This window comes from Salmo salar, chromosome 11 (genome assembly GCF_965601325.2).
Source record: "Salmo salar chromosome 11, fSalSal1, whole genome shotgun sequence".
Lineage (NCBI taxonomy): Eukaryota > Metazoa > Chordata > Actinopteri > Salmoniformes > Salmonidae > Salmo > Salmo salar.
The window spans coordinates 20,245,528-20,259,880 of record NC_138301.1 but is presented as its reverse complement, the minus strand read 5'-3'; the positions used below and the strand labels follow the sequence as shown (position 1 = coordinate 20,259,880).

General features: G+C 49.0%; 1 protein-coding gene across 5 annotated transcripts in view; it reads left to right on the top strand.

The window, feature by feature from the left end:
• The window catches only part of LOC106562084 (uncharacterized), a 205,556-nt gene that overhangs the window by 177,921 nt on the left and 13,282 nt on the right, over positions 1–14,353 (top strand). For all 5 annotated transcript variants that reach the window (XM_045689148.2, XM_045689147.2, XM_045689149.2 and 2 more), the window contains 8 exons: positions 3,053–3,283; positions 5,523–5,645; positions 6,941–7,067; positions 7,260–7,417; positions 7,659–7,905; positions 8,541–8,730; positions 11,055–11,208; positions 12,653–12,820. In XM_045689148.2, the coding sequence (XP_045545104.2) occupies positions 3,053–3,283; positions 5,523–5,645; positions 6,941–7,067; positions 7,260–7,417; positions 7,659–7,905; positions 8,541–8,730; positions 11,055–11,208; positions 12,653–12,820 (1,398 nt within the window). The remainder of the gene's footprint in view (positions 1–3,052; positions 3,284–5,522; positions 5,646–6,940; positions 7,068–7,259; positions 7,418–7,658; positions 7,906–8,540; positions 8,731–11,054; positions 11,209–12,652; positions 12,821–14,353) is intronic.

Sequence of the window (14,353 nt, the reverse complement as noted above, 5' to 3'; positions counted from 1 at the left end):
AGGTTCTGTCTGCTAGAGCTTCTATCTGCTAGAGGTTCTGTCTGCTAGAGGTTCTGTCTGCTAGAGGTTCTGTCTGCTAGAGCTTCTGTCTGCTAGAGGTTCTGTCTGCTAGAGGTTCTGTCTGCTAGAGCTTCTATCTGCTAGAGGTTCTGTCTGCTAGAGGTTCTATCTGCTAGAGCTTCTATCTGCTAGAGCTTCTATCTGCTAGAGGTTCTGTCTGCCAGAGCTTCTATCTGCTAGAGGTTCTGTCTGCTAGAGGTTCTGTCTGCTAGAGCTTCTATCTGCTAGAGGTTCTGTCTGCTAGAGGTTCTGTCTGCTAGAGCTTCTATCTGCTAGAGGTTCTGTCTGCTAGAGCTTCTATCTGCTAGAGCTTCTATCTGCTAGAGCTTCTATCTGCTAGAGGCTCTGTCTGCTAGAGGTTCTGTCTGCTAGAGCTTCTGTCTGCTAGAGCTTCTATCTGCTAGAGGTTCTGTCTGCTAGAGCTTCTATCTGCTAGAGCTTCTATCTGCTAGAGGTTCTATCTGCTAGAGGTTCTGTCTGCTAGAGCTTCTATCTGCTAGAGGTTCTGTCTGCTAGAGGTTCTGTCTGCTAGAGGTTCTGTCTGCTAGAGCTTCTATCTGCTAGAGGTTCTGTCTGCTAGAGGTTCTGTCTGCCAGAGCTTCTATCTGCTAGAGGTTCTATCTGCTAGAGGTTCTGTCTGCTAGAGGTTCTGTCTGCTAGAGGTTCTATCTGCTAGAGCTTCTATCTGCTAGAGGTTCTGTCTGCTAGAGGTTCTATCTGCTAGAGGTTCTGTCTGCTAGAGCTTCTATCTGCTAGAGGTTCTGTCTGCTAGAGGTTCTGTCTGCTAGAGGTTCTGTCTGCTAGAGCTTCTATCTGCTAGAGGTTCTGTCTGCTAGAGGTTCTGTCTGCCAGAGCTTCTATCTGCTAGAGGTTCTATCTGCTAGAGGTTCTGTCTGCTAGAGGTTCTGTCTGCTAGAGGTTCTATCTGCTAGAGCTTCTATCTGCTAGAGGTTCTGTCTGCTAGAGGTTCTATCTGCTAGAGGTTCTGTCTGCTAGAGGTTCTGTCTGCTAGAGGTTCTATCTGCTAGAGGTTCTAACTGCTAGAGGTTCTAACTGCTAGAGCTTCTATCTGCTAGCGCTTCTATCTGCTAGAGGTTCTGTCTGCTAGAGGTTCTGTCTGCTAGAGCTTCTATCTGCTAGAGCTTCTATCTGCTAGAGGTTCTGTCTGCCAGAGCTTCTATCTGCTAGAGGTTCTGTCTGCTAGAGGTTCTGTCTGCTAGAGCTTCTATCTGCTAGAGGTTCTGTCTGCTAGAGGTTCTGTCTGCTAGAGCTTCTATCTGCTAGAGGTTCTGTCTGCTAGAGCTTCTATCTGCTAGAGCTTCTATCTGCTAGAGCTTCTATCTGCTAGAGGCTCTGTCTGCTAGAGGTTCTGTCTGCTAGAGCTTCTATCTGCTAGAGGTTCTATCTGCTAGAGGTTCTGTCTGCTAGAGCTTCTGTCTGCTAGAGCTTCTATCTGCTAGAGGTTCTGTCTGCTAGAGCTTCTATCTGCTAGAGCTTCTATCTGCTAGAGGTTCTATCTGCTAGAGGTTCTGTCTGCTAGAGCTTCTATCTGCTAGAGGTTCTGTCTGCTAGAGGTTCTGTCTGCTAGAGGTTCTGTCTGCTAGAGCTTCTATCTGCTAGAGGTTCTGTCTGCTAGAGGTTCTGTCTGCCAGAGCTTCTATCTGCTAGAGGTTCTATCTGCTAGAGGTTCTGTCTGCTAGAGGTTCTGTCTGCTAGAGGTTCTATCTGCTAGAGCTTCTATCTGCTAGAGGTTCTGTCTGCTAGAGGTTCTATCTGCTAGAGGTTCTGTCTGCTAGAGCTTCTATCTGCTAGAGGTTCTGTCTGCTAGAGGTTCTGTCTGCTAGAGGTTCTGTCTGCTAGAGCTTCTATCTGCTAGAGGTTCTGTCTGCTAGACGTTCTGTCTGCCAGAGCTTCTATCTGCTAGAGGTTCTATCTGCTAGAGGTTCTGTCTGCTAGAGGTTCTGTCTGCTAGAGGTTCTATCTGCTAGAGCTTCTATCTGCTAGAGGTTCTGTCTGCTAGAGGTTCTATCTGCTAGAGGTTCTGTCTGCTAGAGGTTCTGTCTGCTAGAGGTTCTATCTGCTAGAGGTTCTAACTGCTAGAGGTTCTAACTGCTAGAGCTTCTATCTGCTAGCGCTTCTATCTGCTAGAGGTTCTGTCTGCTAGAGGTTCTGTCTGCTAGAGGTTCTACCTGATAGAGGTTCTACCTGATAGAGGTTCTATCTGCTAGAGATTCTGTCTGCTAGAGGTTCTATCTGCTAGAGGTTCTATCTGCTAGAGGTTCTGTCTGCTAGAGGTTCTGTCTGCTAGAGGTTCTAACTGCTAGAGGTTCTAACTGCTAGAGGTTCTGTCTGCTAGAGGTTCTGTCTGCTAGAGGTTCTATCTGCTAGAGGTTCTATCTGCTAAAGGTTCTACCTGCTAGAGGTTCTATCTGCTAGAGGTTCTATCTGCTAGAGGTTCTGTCTGCTAGAGGTTCTGTCTGCTAGAGGTTCTACCTGCTAGAGGTTCTACCTGCTAGAGGTTCTGTCTGCTAGAGGTTCTACCTGCTAGAGGTTCTGTCTGCTAGAGGTTCTACCTGCTAGAGGTTCTACCTGCTAGAGGTTCTGTCTGCTAGAGGTTCTGTCTGCTAGAAGATGATTCTAAGATAATTGGTGTTAAAGTTACTTACAAACCCTCATTGGTTTGAACGGTGTCAGCAATTTTTATGTAGTATATCTTTTTTTACACAACATCATGAATTGGGGTATTTAGAGTACTCTATAGGTAGAGAACATTGAACAGAACAAGGCTGTCAATAACTCCATTTGGACAAAAATGCAGAAAGAACCATATAGCCCCAAGCACTCCATGTGTTGTGGTTTTATCTCTGCTGTTTATACCCATGTTGCCAGGAGTTGTTCTTGCGTACATCTCTAGGCCTGATTTATGAGTGTTAATAGCATGTCTTGTTTATATGTGTGTTTGTGTGCCTGCCTGTGTGTCCCTGTGTCCCAGGTGGTGGAGCGGGACGAGCATGTGCTGCATCTGTGTGCCCAGGCGGTGGTGTTGCAGGGGGAGCTGAAGGCCCACAGTGCCCAGCTGGAGAGCGGGGATGACGCCCTGAGTGCCCTGAGCCAGCACCTCCGAGACACCCAGAGAGACCTGGAGGACAGCCGCAAACACAGCCAGGAGTGTGAGATGGTCATCAGCACTATGAGAGACAGCACCGCTGCATTGAGACGACAGGTCAGACAGACAGTCAGTCTCACCAGTTAGGCCAGCCAGTCAGTCAGGCAGATCGGTCAGTGGATCAGTCAGTCAGGCCGAGCCTCATCCACAGGGCTGTAGCTTCCCAATGACAGACTCGTCCGCAAACCCGGTCACACTGTGCTTATCACTCCCTTTCCACTACAAACATAGATTAATCTACTAGTCCACTCAGTGGTTTCCCCTACACAGTCAGGCCCGCTCATCCTGCTCACTACCCCTGCTACCTGGAACAGTGCCAGTCATGCGGCTAAGTCAAAGCCAGTCAAGTAGTACTAGCACTGTAGTATACCCAACTGGCCTCTCAGGTGAGTGAAGCTACATGCAGGTCAGTTGTCTCGCCACACCTCTGTAGGTAAGGCTCCATCTCTGCTCCTGATCTGTAAACGGGTGGAGTCCGACAGGGTACATCACACTGGGAGTCAGAGGGTCTAGGGACCTGTGGAAGTGTTTTCACTGATTCCTATTGATCGGCGTCATGGCCCCCATACAGGAGGAAACACAATGAGAAAACACAGGCAGTGTGAGCACCCTGGACAGCACAGAGTACAGCACAGAGCACAGCACAGAGCACAGCCGTTAATGGCTGGCAGGAGGAAGCAGAGAGGAGGGGAAGACTGGATTACATGGGCAGAGCAGTGGAGAGGAAGGTTCGATGTTTGGACTTGTTTGGGTGTGTGTGGTTGTGTGCATGCATGTGTGTGTGAGACACGGGGTGGTTGACAGTTCCATGCACGGAAGAAGCAAAGTGGAAAATCATGCTGGGGATGCGATATGTGTCTGAAATAATGGCGGCCGTGCCCAGTGGAGCTCAGCGTTTAATGTGTGTGGAGGTGGCTGGAGATGCAGGGGGGCGCTTACCTCCTGTGAGCCCACAATGGAGGCGTTGTTCCCATCACCTCCAACTCTCACCCTCCCCTCTCCACTGCTGTAACCAAGGCCTTCCCTCTCCACTGTATACCCCCCCCCCCCACACACACACACACACACACCACCTGAGTCCCTAACAACACCCCCTCCCACACAGTAGCGCTCCATTAGCAACACAGAGGCTCTCAATCGCACACACACACACACAGTATTGATCTCTCCCGTCCTCAGCTGGGTCCTTAGAGCACACAGCGCAACATACCACCCGCTCGGTTCATCAGTCTCTATCTCTAACCCGTGGTGTGTGTGTGGTGTGTGTGCGTGAGTGAGTGTTGACCTGCATACCTTTTAAGTGATCACTTCCTGCCAAGGTATTTTTTCACACCAATGTTTCTTTACCTCTTTCCCAAGTTTACATGTGTTGTCTGGAAACTGGGGTGTGTGTATGTCTGTGTGAGAGAGGGAGGTAGAGAGAGAGAGAGAGAGTCTGATTTCATTTAATGAGCCGATCGCTCTGAGTCTGCTGTGAGACATCAATACAACTAGCTGATTTCACCACCTCTCACTCCATCTTCATCCTGCCTGTAACGGCCCCTGGCTTTATGAACACTACAGACACGCTGCAGTGAAGGCTGTCTGGAAAACATAGACAACAAACAACAACAGTGGGTAATGAGAGGAACATCATATTCAGATATATTATCCTCATAAACTTACAGGCCATTTGGGAGTGTTTTATAAGTGCAGCAGCACAAAGTCATCCTGACAAACCACCGAAACCTGATAGGACATTTTGTGTGTGTGTGTGCGTGCGTGCGTGCGTGTGTGTGTGTGTGTGTGTGTGTGTGTGTGTGTGTGTGTGTGTGTGTGTGTGCGTGCGTGCGTGCGTGCGTGCGTGCGTGCGTGCGTGCGTGCGTGCGTGCGTGCGTGCGCCTCAGACAGACCGACTCATCTGTGAGAAGCAGAATGTGCTCCAGTCACTAGCCGTCAGGCCCAGCACAGCTTCCAGATGGGGCGACTGAGGGGAAACGTCCTGTTTGCCTGTCTGCTTCATTAGTGTGAACTCACCCAGTACCTCAGCCCCAAACTTACAGTCTCATAGTGACCCCCAGCCTGCCTCACCCACAGTCAGACAGCAGGACCCCATGCAGTCTGCCCTTCAACCATAGTCTCACAGAGATCCAGCCAGTCCCTTCTGTCTCTACCTCTCACCACTCAACTACACAACACAGGAAGGAAGGAAATGGGAGGAGAGACCTACTAAAGTCAACCGCATGACAGTGGTTCTGTACCGGTCTGTCAACAGATATATCTGTGCACTCTGTTTGTTCCTGTGTGCCTCTCTCAGGTGGAGGAACAGGAGGAGAGTGTGGTGAAGAGCCAAGCTGATTTCTCTGTCTACAGAGCCACTCACATCCACTCTGACTCAGACTACGACTCGCAGCTCTGCCGCATCCAGGAACTACAACAGGTACAGTAGGGCAGGACACTTCACCTCTTCATGCTGGAGTCCTGCTAACACAACCAGTCACTGTGGCCAGTGAAATCACAGTGACCAGAGAAAGTCATTGTCTTTAAAACTTCACTCATCAACTATAGTTAGAAGTTTGGTCCTATTGTATGTTCAGTAAGTTCACTGTAGTTCTGTGTATTCCAACCCTGGCTTTAAACTGACCCTAGACAGGAAGTCAGAGCTGCCATCGCCAGACAGACCCTGACCCACACCAACCAAGGTCCATAACGGCCGCGGTGACTAATTGTTTGTTATGTCAGCGTGCGTGTGCCCGTTTGCCTTTAATGCAGTGTAGTGGGGCGATCCATCAGGCTGTCAAGCAGGCCCAGTGTCAGCTGGAGTGGCTGGCGTGTCAGAGGAGCGCCCGCACTGCGCTGACGTGATTTACTGCCCTGCTCCCAACGCACGCAGCCACCGCTCCCCGCTCCACTCCGACTCAGCCCAGATTGATTACCCACGATGCCCGCCATCTTCTGGCAACCTTTTAGCTGCGTTTTATAGATGGTTAGAGCACCTCGTTTGACTATTTATACATCTGTAAGTGGCCATGAAATCTAGATTTGTCTTGACGGGTGTCAGCGTCAGGGGGTAGTGAAACCAGAGCCTGGTGACAACTCGTTATTTTAATGGTCTGAGATGAAGGGGGAGATGGCAGGATCTTCCCTCCGCAACATGGCTGAATTCTACTTTTTTTGTAACTTAATGTTTACGTACATATTTCACTCAAAGCTGTTGGCTTTGGCTTGGTAGGGTCTGAGAGCACTGGGGAGATGACTGGCACACATACACACACACTCTACTGGAGGAAGAGTGAATGTGACATGTTGACCTGTCAGCTGCCTGCGCTCACACACACACACACACACACACACACACACACAAGTTATCTTAGGTAAATATGTCATGGCAGCCACACAGTGCAGTTGGCTGGTTAATTGAATAGTTAAAACATCAGTAGGTCTGAGCAGATTGGATGTGACACCTGTCAGATAGGTGCTCCCCTAACACAGGACACTTCCTCCACACACTGATACTCATGCCATCATGGTGGAAATGCCAAATTAGGGGCAGGCGCTTCACTGAACGCGCTTGAGCAGGTGTGGAGATGTCCTGGGGGGGGGGGGGGGGGGGGGGGGGGGGGCATTGCTATGCTGGGTCTCTCAGGTGAGGAAAGCCTGGGGCTTTGGTCCTCCCGTTCCCCTCAGGCATAGTCATAGGTGCGTGTGTGTGCTCGTGCGTGCGCGTGTGTGTAGGCATTCTCCCAGGCCGTGGAGCAGTGTGCCCAGGGCAGCCAGGACCTCAGTGTGTGCCAGTCGGAGGTTCGTCAGCTGAGAGAGGAGGTGTCCAGACTCACCCAGCTCAAAGACAGCACTGTGGCAGGTGTGGAGGGCATGACACAACTCAACCAATAACTTTGTGTTTACGATAGAATACATAAAGGGTTTATTTTTTACTGCATAGTGTGTGTGTGTGTGTGTGTGTGTGTGTGTGTGTGTGTGTGTGTGTGTGTGTGTGTGTGTGTGTGTGTGTGTGTGTGTGTGTGTGTTTTACGGTGTACTGTGTGTGCTGCAGAGGTGCTGCGGCTGCAAGAGAATGGGAGGCAGCTCCAGGCAGAGGCCATGATGGAGGACCAGCGCAGGCTGGAGGAGGTGGGAGCTCAAGAGCAGAGGGCTGCCAGGCTGGAGCAGGACCTGCAGGCCGCCCACACCCAGTGTGCCAAGAGACAGCAGGTACACACTGTGGCATGATGCCAGGCCAGGCCCCCTCACCTCCAACATACCTGGAGGATAGGATAGAAAGAGCTTACATACACCTACTCACTCACTGACATACTCACTCAGAACTTCAGGAAGTGGAAAACACGCACACACACATAAATGGAACACTCTGGGTAAGAAGATACACACACACAGGAGTTTATGTTCACACACACTCACACTATGACTGAGCCTTCCCTCTTTTCCCTCAAAGGCGGTGCAGAAGAGGGATAACCTCCTGAGGCGTTCGGAGGCTGACCTGCTGGAGGCCCGGGAGACTCTGAGGAGTCGAGCTGTGGAGGTGGAGCGGCAGGCGGCTGCAGCCAGGGGCCTGGAGGCTGACGTCCAGAGGGCCAGGAGGGAAGGACAGCAGAGAGAGGCCGAGTGTGGCTCTCTCAGGACCCAGCTGATGACCCTCAGGGAGGAACTAAAGGAGGCCCAGGGACGCTGCAGGGACACGGGTAGGAGGAGGACACAGTCCTGGGGGGTGAGCTGGGTGACTGGTGTCTATAAAGGTGCTCGTGTTTCAGAGTGTAGTCAGGTACATTTGTAGCTCTTTCTCTCCCTATTTCTCTATCTTGCTTTGTCTCTTTGTCTGTCTGTTTGTCTCTCTCTCCTTCCTTGGTGGAGAATAGGTTCTAAAAACAGTTAAAAGCAGAAGAGGCATGAGGAAGAAGGAATGAGAGTGATGCTGATGGAAGGAGGGAAGGGGAGAAAGAGGAGAGTGACATGGTTGTAGTGGCAGCAGCAGCAGTGCAGCCTCTAGGGCTGACCTTAATGAGCAGTCTGAGATGGTCACCTGTTTACGTCCTGCCTGCCCCAGAAGCCTCAGCAGCTAGCCAGCAATGAAACAGCCCATCAATTCACAGCCTGGGGCCTTTTGTCTGACACACACACTCACTCACACTCACACATGCATACTAACATATGCATATGCACTCAGAGGGACCATCAAAATAAGCAATAACAGAACATGCATGGATGAAGAAGGGCAAATCAACACACAAGATAACAGATAAGATATGTAATATAATAGCGTTGTTGATAGTAAATGATCTGAATATGTTATGTGTCTATGTTTGTGTCTGTGTCTCAGCCCAGGAGCTGGCTCGTCAGGAGGAGAAGGTGTTGCTGGTGGAGGCGGGGCAGCATCGGACACAGGAACACCTGGCAGAGCGGGTGGCAGAGGTGGTGAGGGCAGAGCAGGCCCAGAGGAAGCTACAGGCAGAGCTACGCACCTTAAAGGAGAGACTCCACACCACAGAACATGAGCTGCAGGGCTACAGGTACTCTACAGGGCTTTGGGTTCCCTAAAGCACTCTGACTGTCTGTCTCTATCTGACTCCAAGTAGAGGTCTGCGCATGACTGATTTATTCATGCCCACCCGCACCCACAGCTTTTCATACCGCACCTACCTACTCCCGCTGGCTTTCTGTCTAACTCCCACCCGCTCCCGTAAAAACTGGTCCCGAACCCAACCGCCGTCCCGCAATGTTATTTTAGGCGTATGTGATGCAGCTAGTTTGCTAGCCATGGTCCTAGCAATTTTGCGCTCTATAGTCAATATCAGAATGCGCAAAAATAACCGAGAAATAGGTTAAATTACCAGAGATCCTCACATTCTCCATTATATTAGGCTATCAGTATTACTGGGCTATATCAGCCAATAGGTTAGACGTAGTTTGAAGAGAGCAGAGTTGGAGAGAGAGAGGACACTTGCATTTTCTCTTGAGCTACGTTTAATAGCCTACCTTTTAGGATCGGGACGATTTTCAGACAGAGACAAAATAATATGGGTGATCAATATTTATTACTAGGCAGTGTAGTAAACTATAGCCTAATCATATTTAAGTTAATTTCCTTGGAAAGATTCATAAAAATTCATCTCAAAGTTGTATGTCTGATGAGTGATGAATGCAGGATGAAAAATGCCGACCATGACTCAATGATGTCTGTTGGGACCTGCAGCCCTCTACCGCCAAGCACACAGCATGTCATGAACCTGTCTTTAACCCCAATCCTTTACATTTCACTGTGCCATTAGTTCAACAGTGACTTGAGTATTTACTTATTCCCATTTAGATCCAAACTGAACCTTTTGGTCAGTAAGGCCACAGTGTCTTTATAACAGACAAGCCTCTCAAACAATCACTCTAAATAATGCCTGTGAAACAAACACCCATCTGATGTTAAATGTGTTTAAAAACCCACTGTGCCTCACACACTCTCTCAATCTTGTCTGTATCTTAGTGGCTGAGAAAAAGAGAGAAAAGTGTTTTGGCTTTGTGACCCTTGGCACGCTGCCCCCCCCGCTCTCCCCCTCCCCCCCCTGTCCATCTGGGCTGTGTGTGCTCCGGCTGCTCGATAGGCAGATCATTCCAGGTCGGGGCCCTCTTGTGAAATCAGATGTTTAACTGGCCAGGAGAAGAGGGATGGGAGCGTCTTAACCAGCACCTTGCCAAAGGTCTCCTGTTCAGTCAGCCGTCCCGCCGCTTGGAGTGAGCCCACTGCCTGCCAATAGGCATTAGGGAGGATTTAGTAATTAAGTGATAGGCTGAGGACTAAATTGGGTGTTTGTGGGCTGGCGAGCCACCCAGAGGTCCCCACAGCCATGCAGATAGGGGATTCTAATTGCCAGGGATATTGATCAACCTGGAGAGGGGGGATGCAGGGGATTCACGAGCCATCGATTTGCTGTTACTGCGGCCGCCTTGTCAATGGGAGAGGGAGGTGAGCACTGAGAAGGCTCTGGGCTCCCCCCCACACACACACACACACACACACACACACACACACACACACACACACACACACACGCTCTCAAACACTCACTCACTTCTGAAAGGGCTTTACCCCTCAACCCCCGCCCACCTCCTCTATATCTCTCGTTCTCCCTTTTTCTTAGACTGTCTAAAGGTGTTGCTTCTCGGATGGGTATTGGCAGAGAGGAGGGGCAACACCTTGGTAGAACATGTCCCTAGGGAACGCCACCCTCACACTTTGCTCTACATACAGTATAAGTTCCTCCTTCACACTCTGCTGGTGTGTCCCTCGTCACCCTCCCTAACGCGGTGTGTCCCTCCCTGGGCAGGCGAGGGCTTTGACGCTTGGCTGTGGTCTGAGTTAATGTCTCAGGGAGAGAGGGCATGAACTGGGCCGCTCTCGGGGATTTGATTAGCTGCTTCACCTGGCGGTAAACAGGCCCTGGCCATCCCTCACACACAGCTCTGATCCCATCACTCACGCCCCGGCGCCCCATCAGCCCAACGCTCGCCCCACTACACCATGCCACACCGCAAAGCACCGCACAGCCAGAATTAGTGCAACGTCCCCTCATTAAATGTTCAGGCTTGCCTGCTCAGATTAAATCTGGCATACACAAACACACACGCATTACTCTCCAATGATTACATTTCTTGCATTACATCACAAGATAAATGAAATTCCCTTTGATTTTGAAAATGTGAACAAGAGTGAAAACAAAGTTTACAGCATGTGGGGGGTAGCTATGGCAGAGAGAGGTATCAAACATGCCAGTTTGAAAGTAGTGGTCGTTTAAAGACTGGGAGCCCCTGACTGACGGTGTGTCTGGCCGTGTGTGTGTATCAGGACCCAGGTGGAGAGTCTGAAGAAGGAGGCAGGGGAGAGCAGGCAGGCCCAGCTCAGTGCTCAGCAGGAGGCCAACACACACCAGCAGGGAGCTCAGCAGCTGGAGGCAGAGCTGACCAGCACCAAGGACACACTCAGGACTCTACAGCAGCAGGTAAGACCCAACATTAACACATAAAGCAAACCAACCAACCAACAGGTTCCTACAAACAGTGTCCTGAAACCACAGTCACCACCTTGGGGAGCCTCTCACAGTAAAAGGGACTTCACAACACCACCTCTATCCTAAGTCATTTAGGGTCTGTTACACTAGAGGAACAGTCTTTTAACGCCACTTCAATACCAAAGTGAATTTGTTGTAGCCGGTTAGGAAACTGAGGTTAAGGTTAGGAAAATGGTTAGGTTTAGCGAAAATGCTCTCCTAACCTGCTACGAAAATCACTTTGTATCAAAGTGGCGTGAAAAGACGGTGTCCCGTTACACTAGATCAATATATTGATTTGAGATAGCTACTGACCCAGTAGCCTTGCACTTGACTTTTCCTGCTAGCAGTGACTTTGCTGATAACTTCTTTATTGAGATAAAAAAAAAAAAAACATTCGATCTTGTCTCATCGCTGCAACTCCCCAACGGGCTCGGGAGGTGAAGGACGAGTCATGTGTCCTCCGAAACATGACCCCCCAAACCTTGCTTCTTAACACCCGCTTGCTTAACCCGGAAGCCAGCCGCACTAATGTGTCAGAGGAAACACTGTTCACCTGACTACCGAGGTCAGCCTGCAGGCGCCCGGCCCGCCACAAGGAGTCGCTAGAGCGCATTGAGCCAAGTAAAGCCCCCCCAAACAAACCTTCCCCCTAACCTGGACATCGCTGGGCCAATTGTGCGCCGCCCTATGGGCCGGTTGTGATACAGCCCGGGATCGAACTGGGCTCTGTAGTGACACATCTAGCACTGCGATGCAGTGCCTTAGACCACTACGTCACTCTGGAGGCCCGTTTCCAATTTTTTTAAAGGAACTCAGTCTGGCTTTAAACTTACTTTTGAAGTTGTAGTAGTAGTATACACAGGGTGCAGTTTCAAAATGGGGTAGTGCGTCATCAGTTCCTCTTGTCATGTCAGTCATTGCATATCTTAGAGAGCTATTTATAACTTGTCCAGATCAACTGACCCATGTCAGCTGACGTTTATTTATTTTGTTCGATATATATTGGTGTCATTTTTTTGTCACTCAAATATGGCAGGAATACACATTAGACATGGCAAAATGAATAGAATTGCAAGAAAATGTGCTTTAAAACTGTAAAATGTTCATTACACCCCATTACAAAATGTGCAGAATTGCAGGAAATAAGCTTTAAACCTACAAAGTTCTCTCCACCAACAAGAGGGGTGTGAACCGTTTGTCATGAACAGTGTTTGTGCCCATTGAAATAGAAGTGGCTCGTGCGCGGGGGGTTGCGGGATGCTCCCCAATGCTGGAAGGGGGGCCCCGAGTGGAAATGACTAAAATGTAAATGTAGCCTAACCTCAGAATATTGCCTGTAAACGTGTGGTCGGTTGGTTGGCTGTGTGACTGTGGTTGTCTCTCTGTGTGCCAGCTGCAGGAGCAGGCTGATGCCAGCCGGGAACTGCGGGCAGAGCTGTCCCAGGAGCAGGCCAGGCAGCAGGAGCTGCAGGAGAGGAACCAGGGGGCCAGGGAGAGAGAGGCCCGGCTGGAGTCAGAGAGAAACCAGCTCAGAACCAACCTGGAAGCAGCTCACAGCCAGGTAGATTCAAACACTATAATTAATCAATAAGGCACCTCTGGGGTTTGTGGTATATGGCCAATATACCACAGCTAAGGGATGTTCTTATGCACGGCGCAACGCAGAATGCCTGGATACAGCCCTTAGCCGTGGTATATTGGCCATATACCACAAACCCCAGAGGTGTCTTATTGCTATTATAAACTGGTTACCAATGTAATTAAAGCAGTAAAAATAAATGTTTTGCTATACCCGTGGTCTGATATACCATGGCTGTCAGACAATCACCATTCAGGCTCGAACCAACCAGTTTATAATAATGTATATAAAACTAGCGCTCAACTAGACATGTGCAGTCAACAACTCAGCACTCAACCAGGTGCTTTCACACACATACTAATGTATCCAAAAACTAGCGCTCAACTAGACATGTGCAGTCAACAACTCAGCACTCAACCAGGTGCTTTCACACACATACTAATGTATCCAAAAACTAGCGCTCAACTAGACATGTGCAGTCAACAACTCAGCACTCAACCAGGTGCTTTCACACACATACTAATGTATCCAAAAACTAGTGCTCAACTAGACATGTGCAGTCAACAACTCAGCACTCAACCAGGTGCTTTCACACACATACTAATGTATCCAAAAACTAGCGCTCAACTAGACATGTGCAGTCAACAACTCAGCACTCAACCAGGTGCTTTCACACACATACTAATGTATCCAAAAACTAGCGCTCAACTAGACATGTGCAGTCAACAACTCAGCACTCAACCAGGTGCTTTCACACACATACTAATGTATCCAAAAACTAGCGCTCAACTAGAAATATGCAGTCAATAAATTCACACATATTGCTAATGCATGTCACACTCACACAACATATGTTAATCATACTGTAGTGTTTGTTTGTTGATTTATGACTAAAGGCAATTTCCCAACACAAACAATTAGTGTCAGTGAACGTCATGAATTAAACCTGTGCTTGCTGACAGTTAAACGTTTCAAAAGGCATTTTTTGCCTTTACATGTTGTTTTTCCATTCATCAGGAGAGTGTCTTCTCCTCACATAGTGTCTGACTGAAGCCTGGCTACACTCATCTACAATCCACTCAGATTCCCCCTCCAGCCATGCTCGCAAATTGAATTAGTTTCCGTCTCTGAATTTGTGTTTCAAAAATAGTAATTCTTTTTTAACCCCCAAGGAAGCAAGAGAAATGAGTCAGATCTGCACACGTCATGAATTTTGTGAAATAATAGTTTTCCACCAGCCAAAGGGATACAAGCCTGAAGCGCAGCAATTTACCAACTGTTCAGCTGCTAGGAAATTTAATTGAAGCACATAATTCATATCTTTAGAAAGTTAAATCAATCTGATCAAAAACTTTCTCACTCAATTACGGCCTGAAATTAATCTCCTTAATCCCAATTTAAAATCTGTCATGCATGTAAGTGCAGATCTCTCATCTATCTGCCCATCCATGTTACTTAATCCTGGAACAGAGAGCTAAGATGGCGCTGCGATTGTCAGATTTAGACCCATCTATC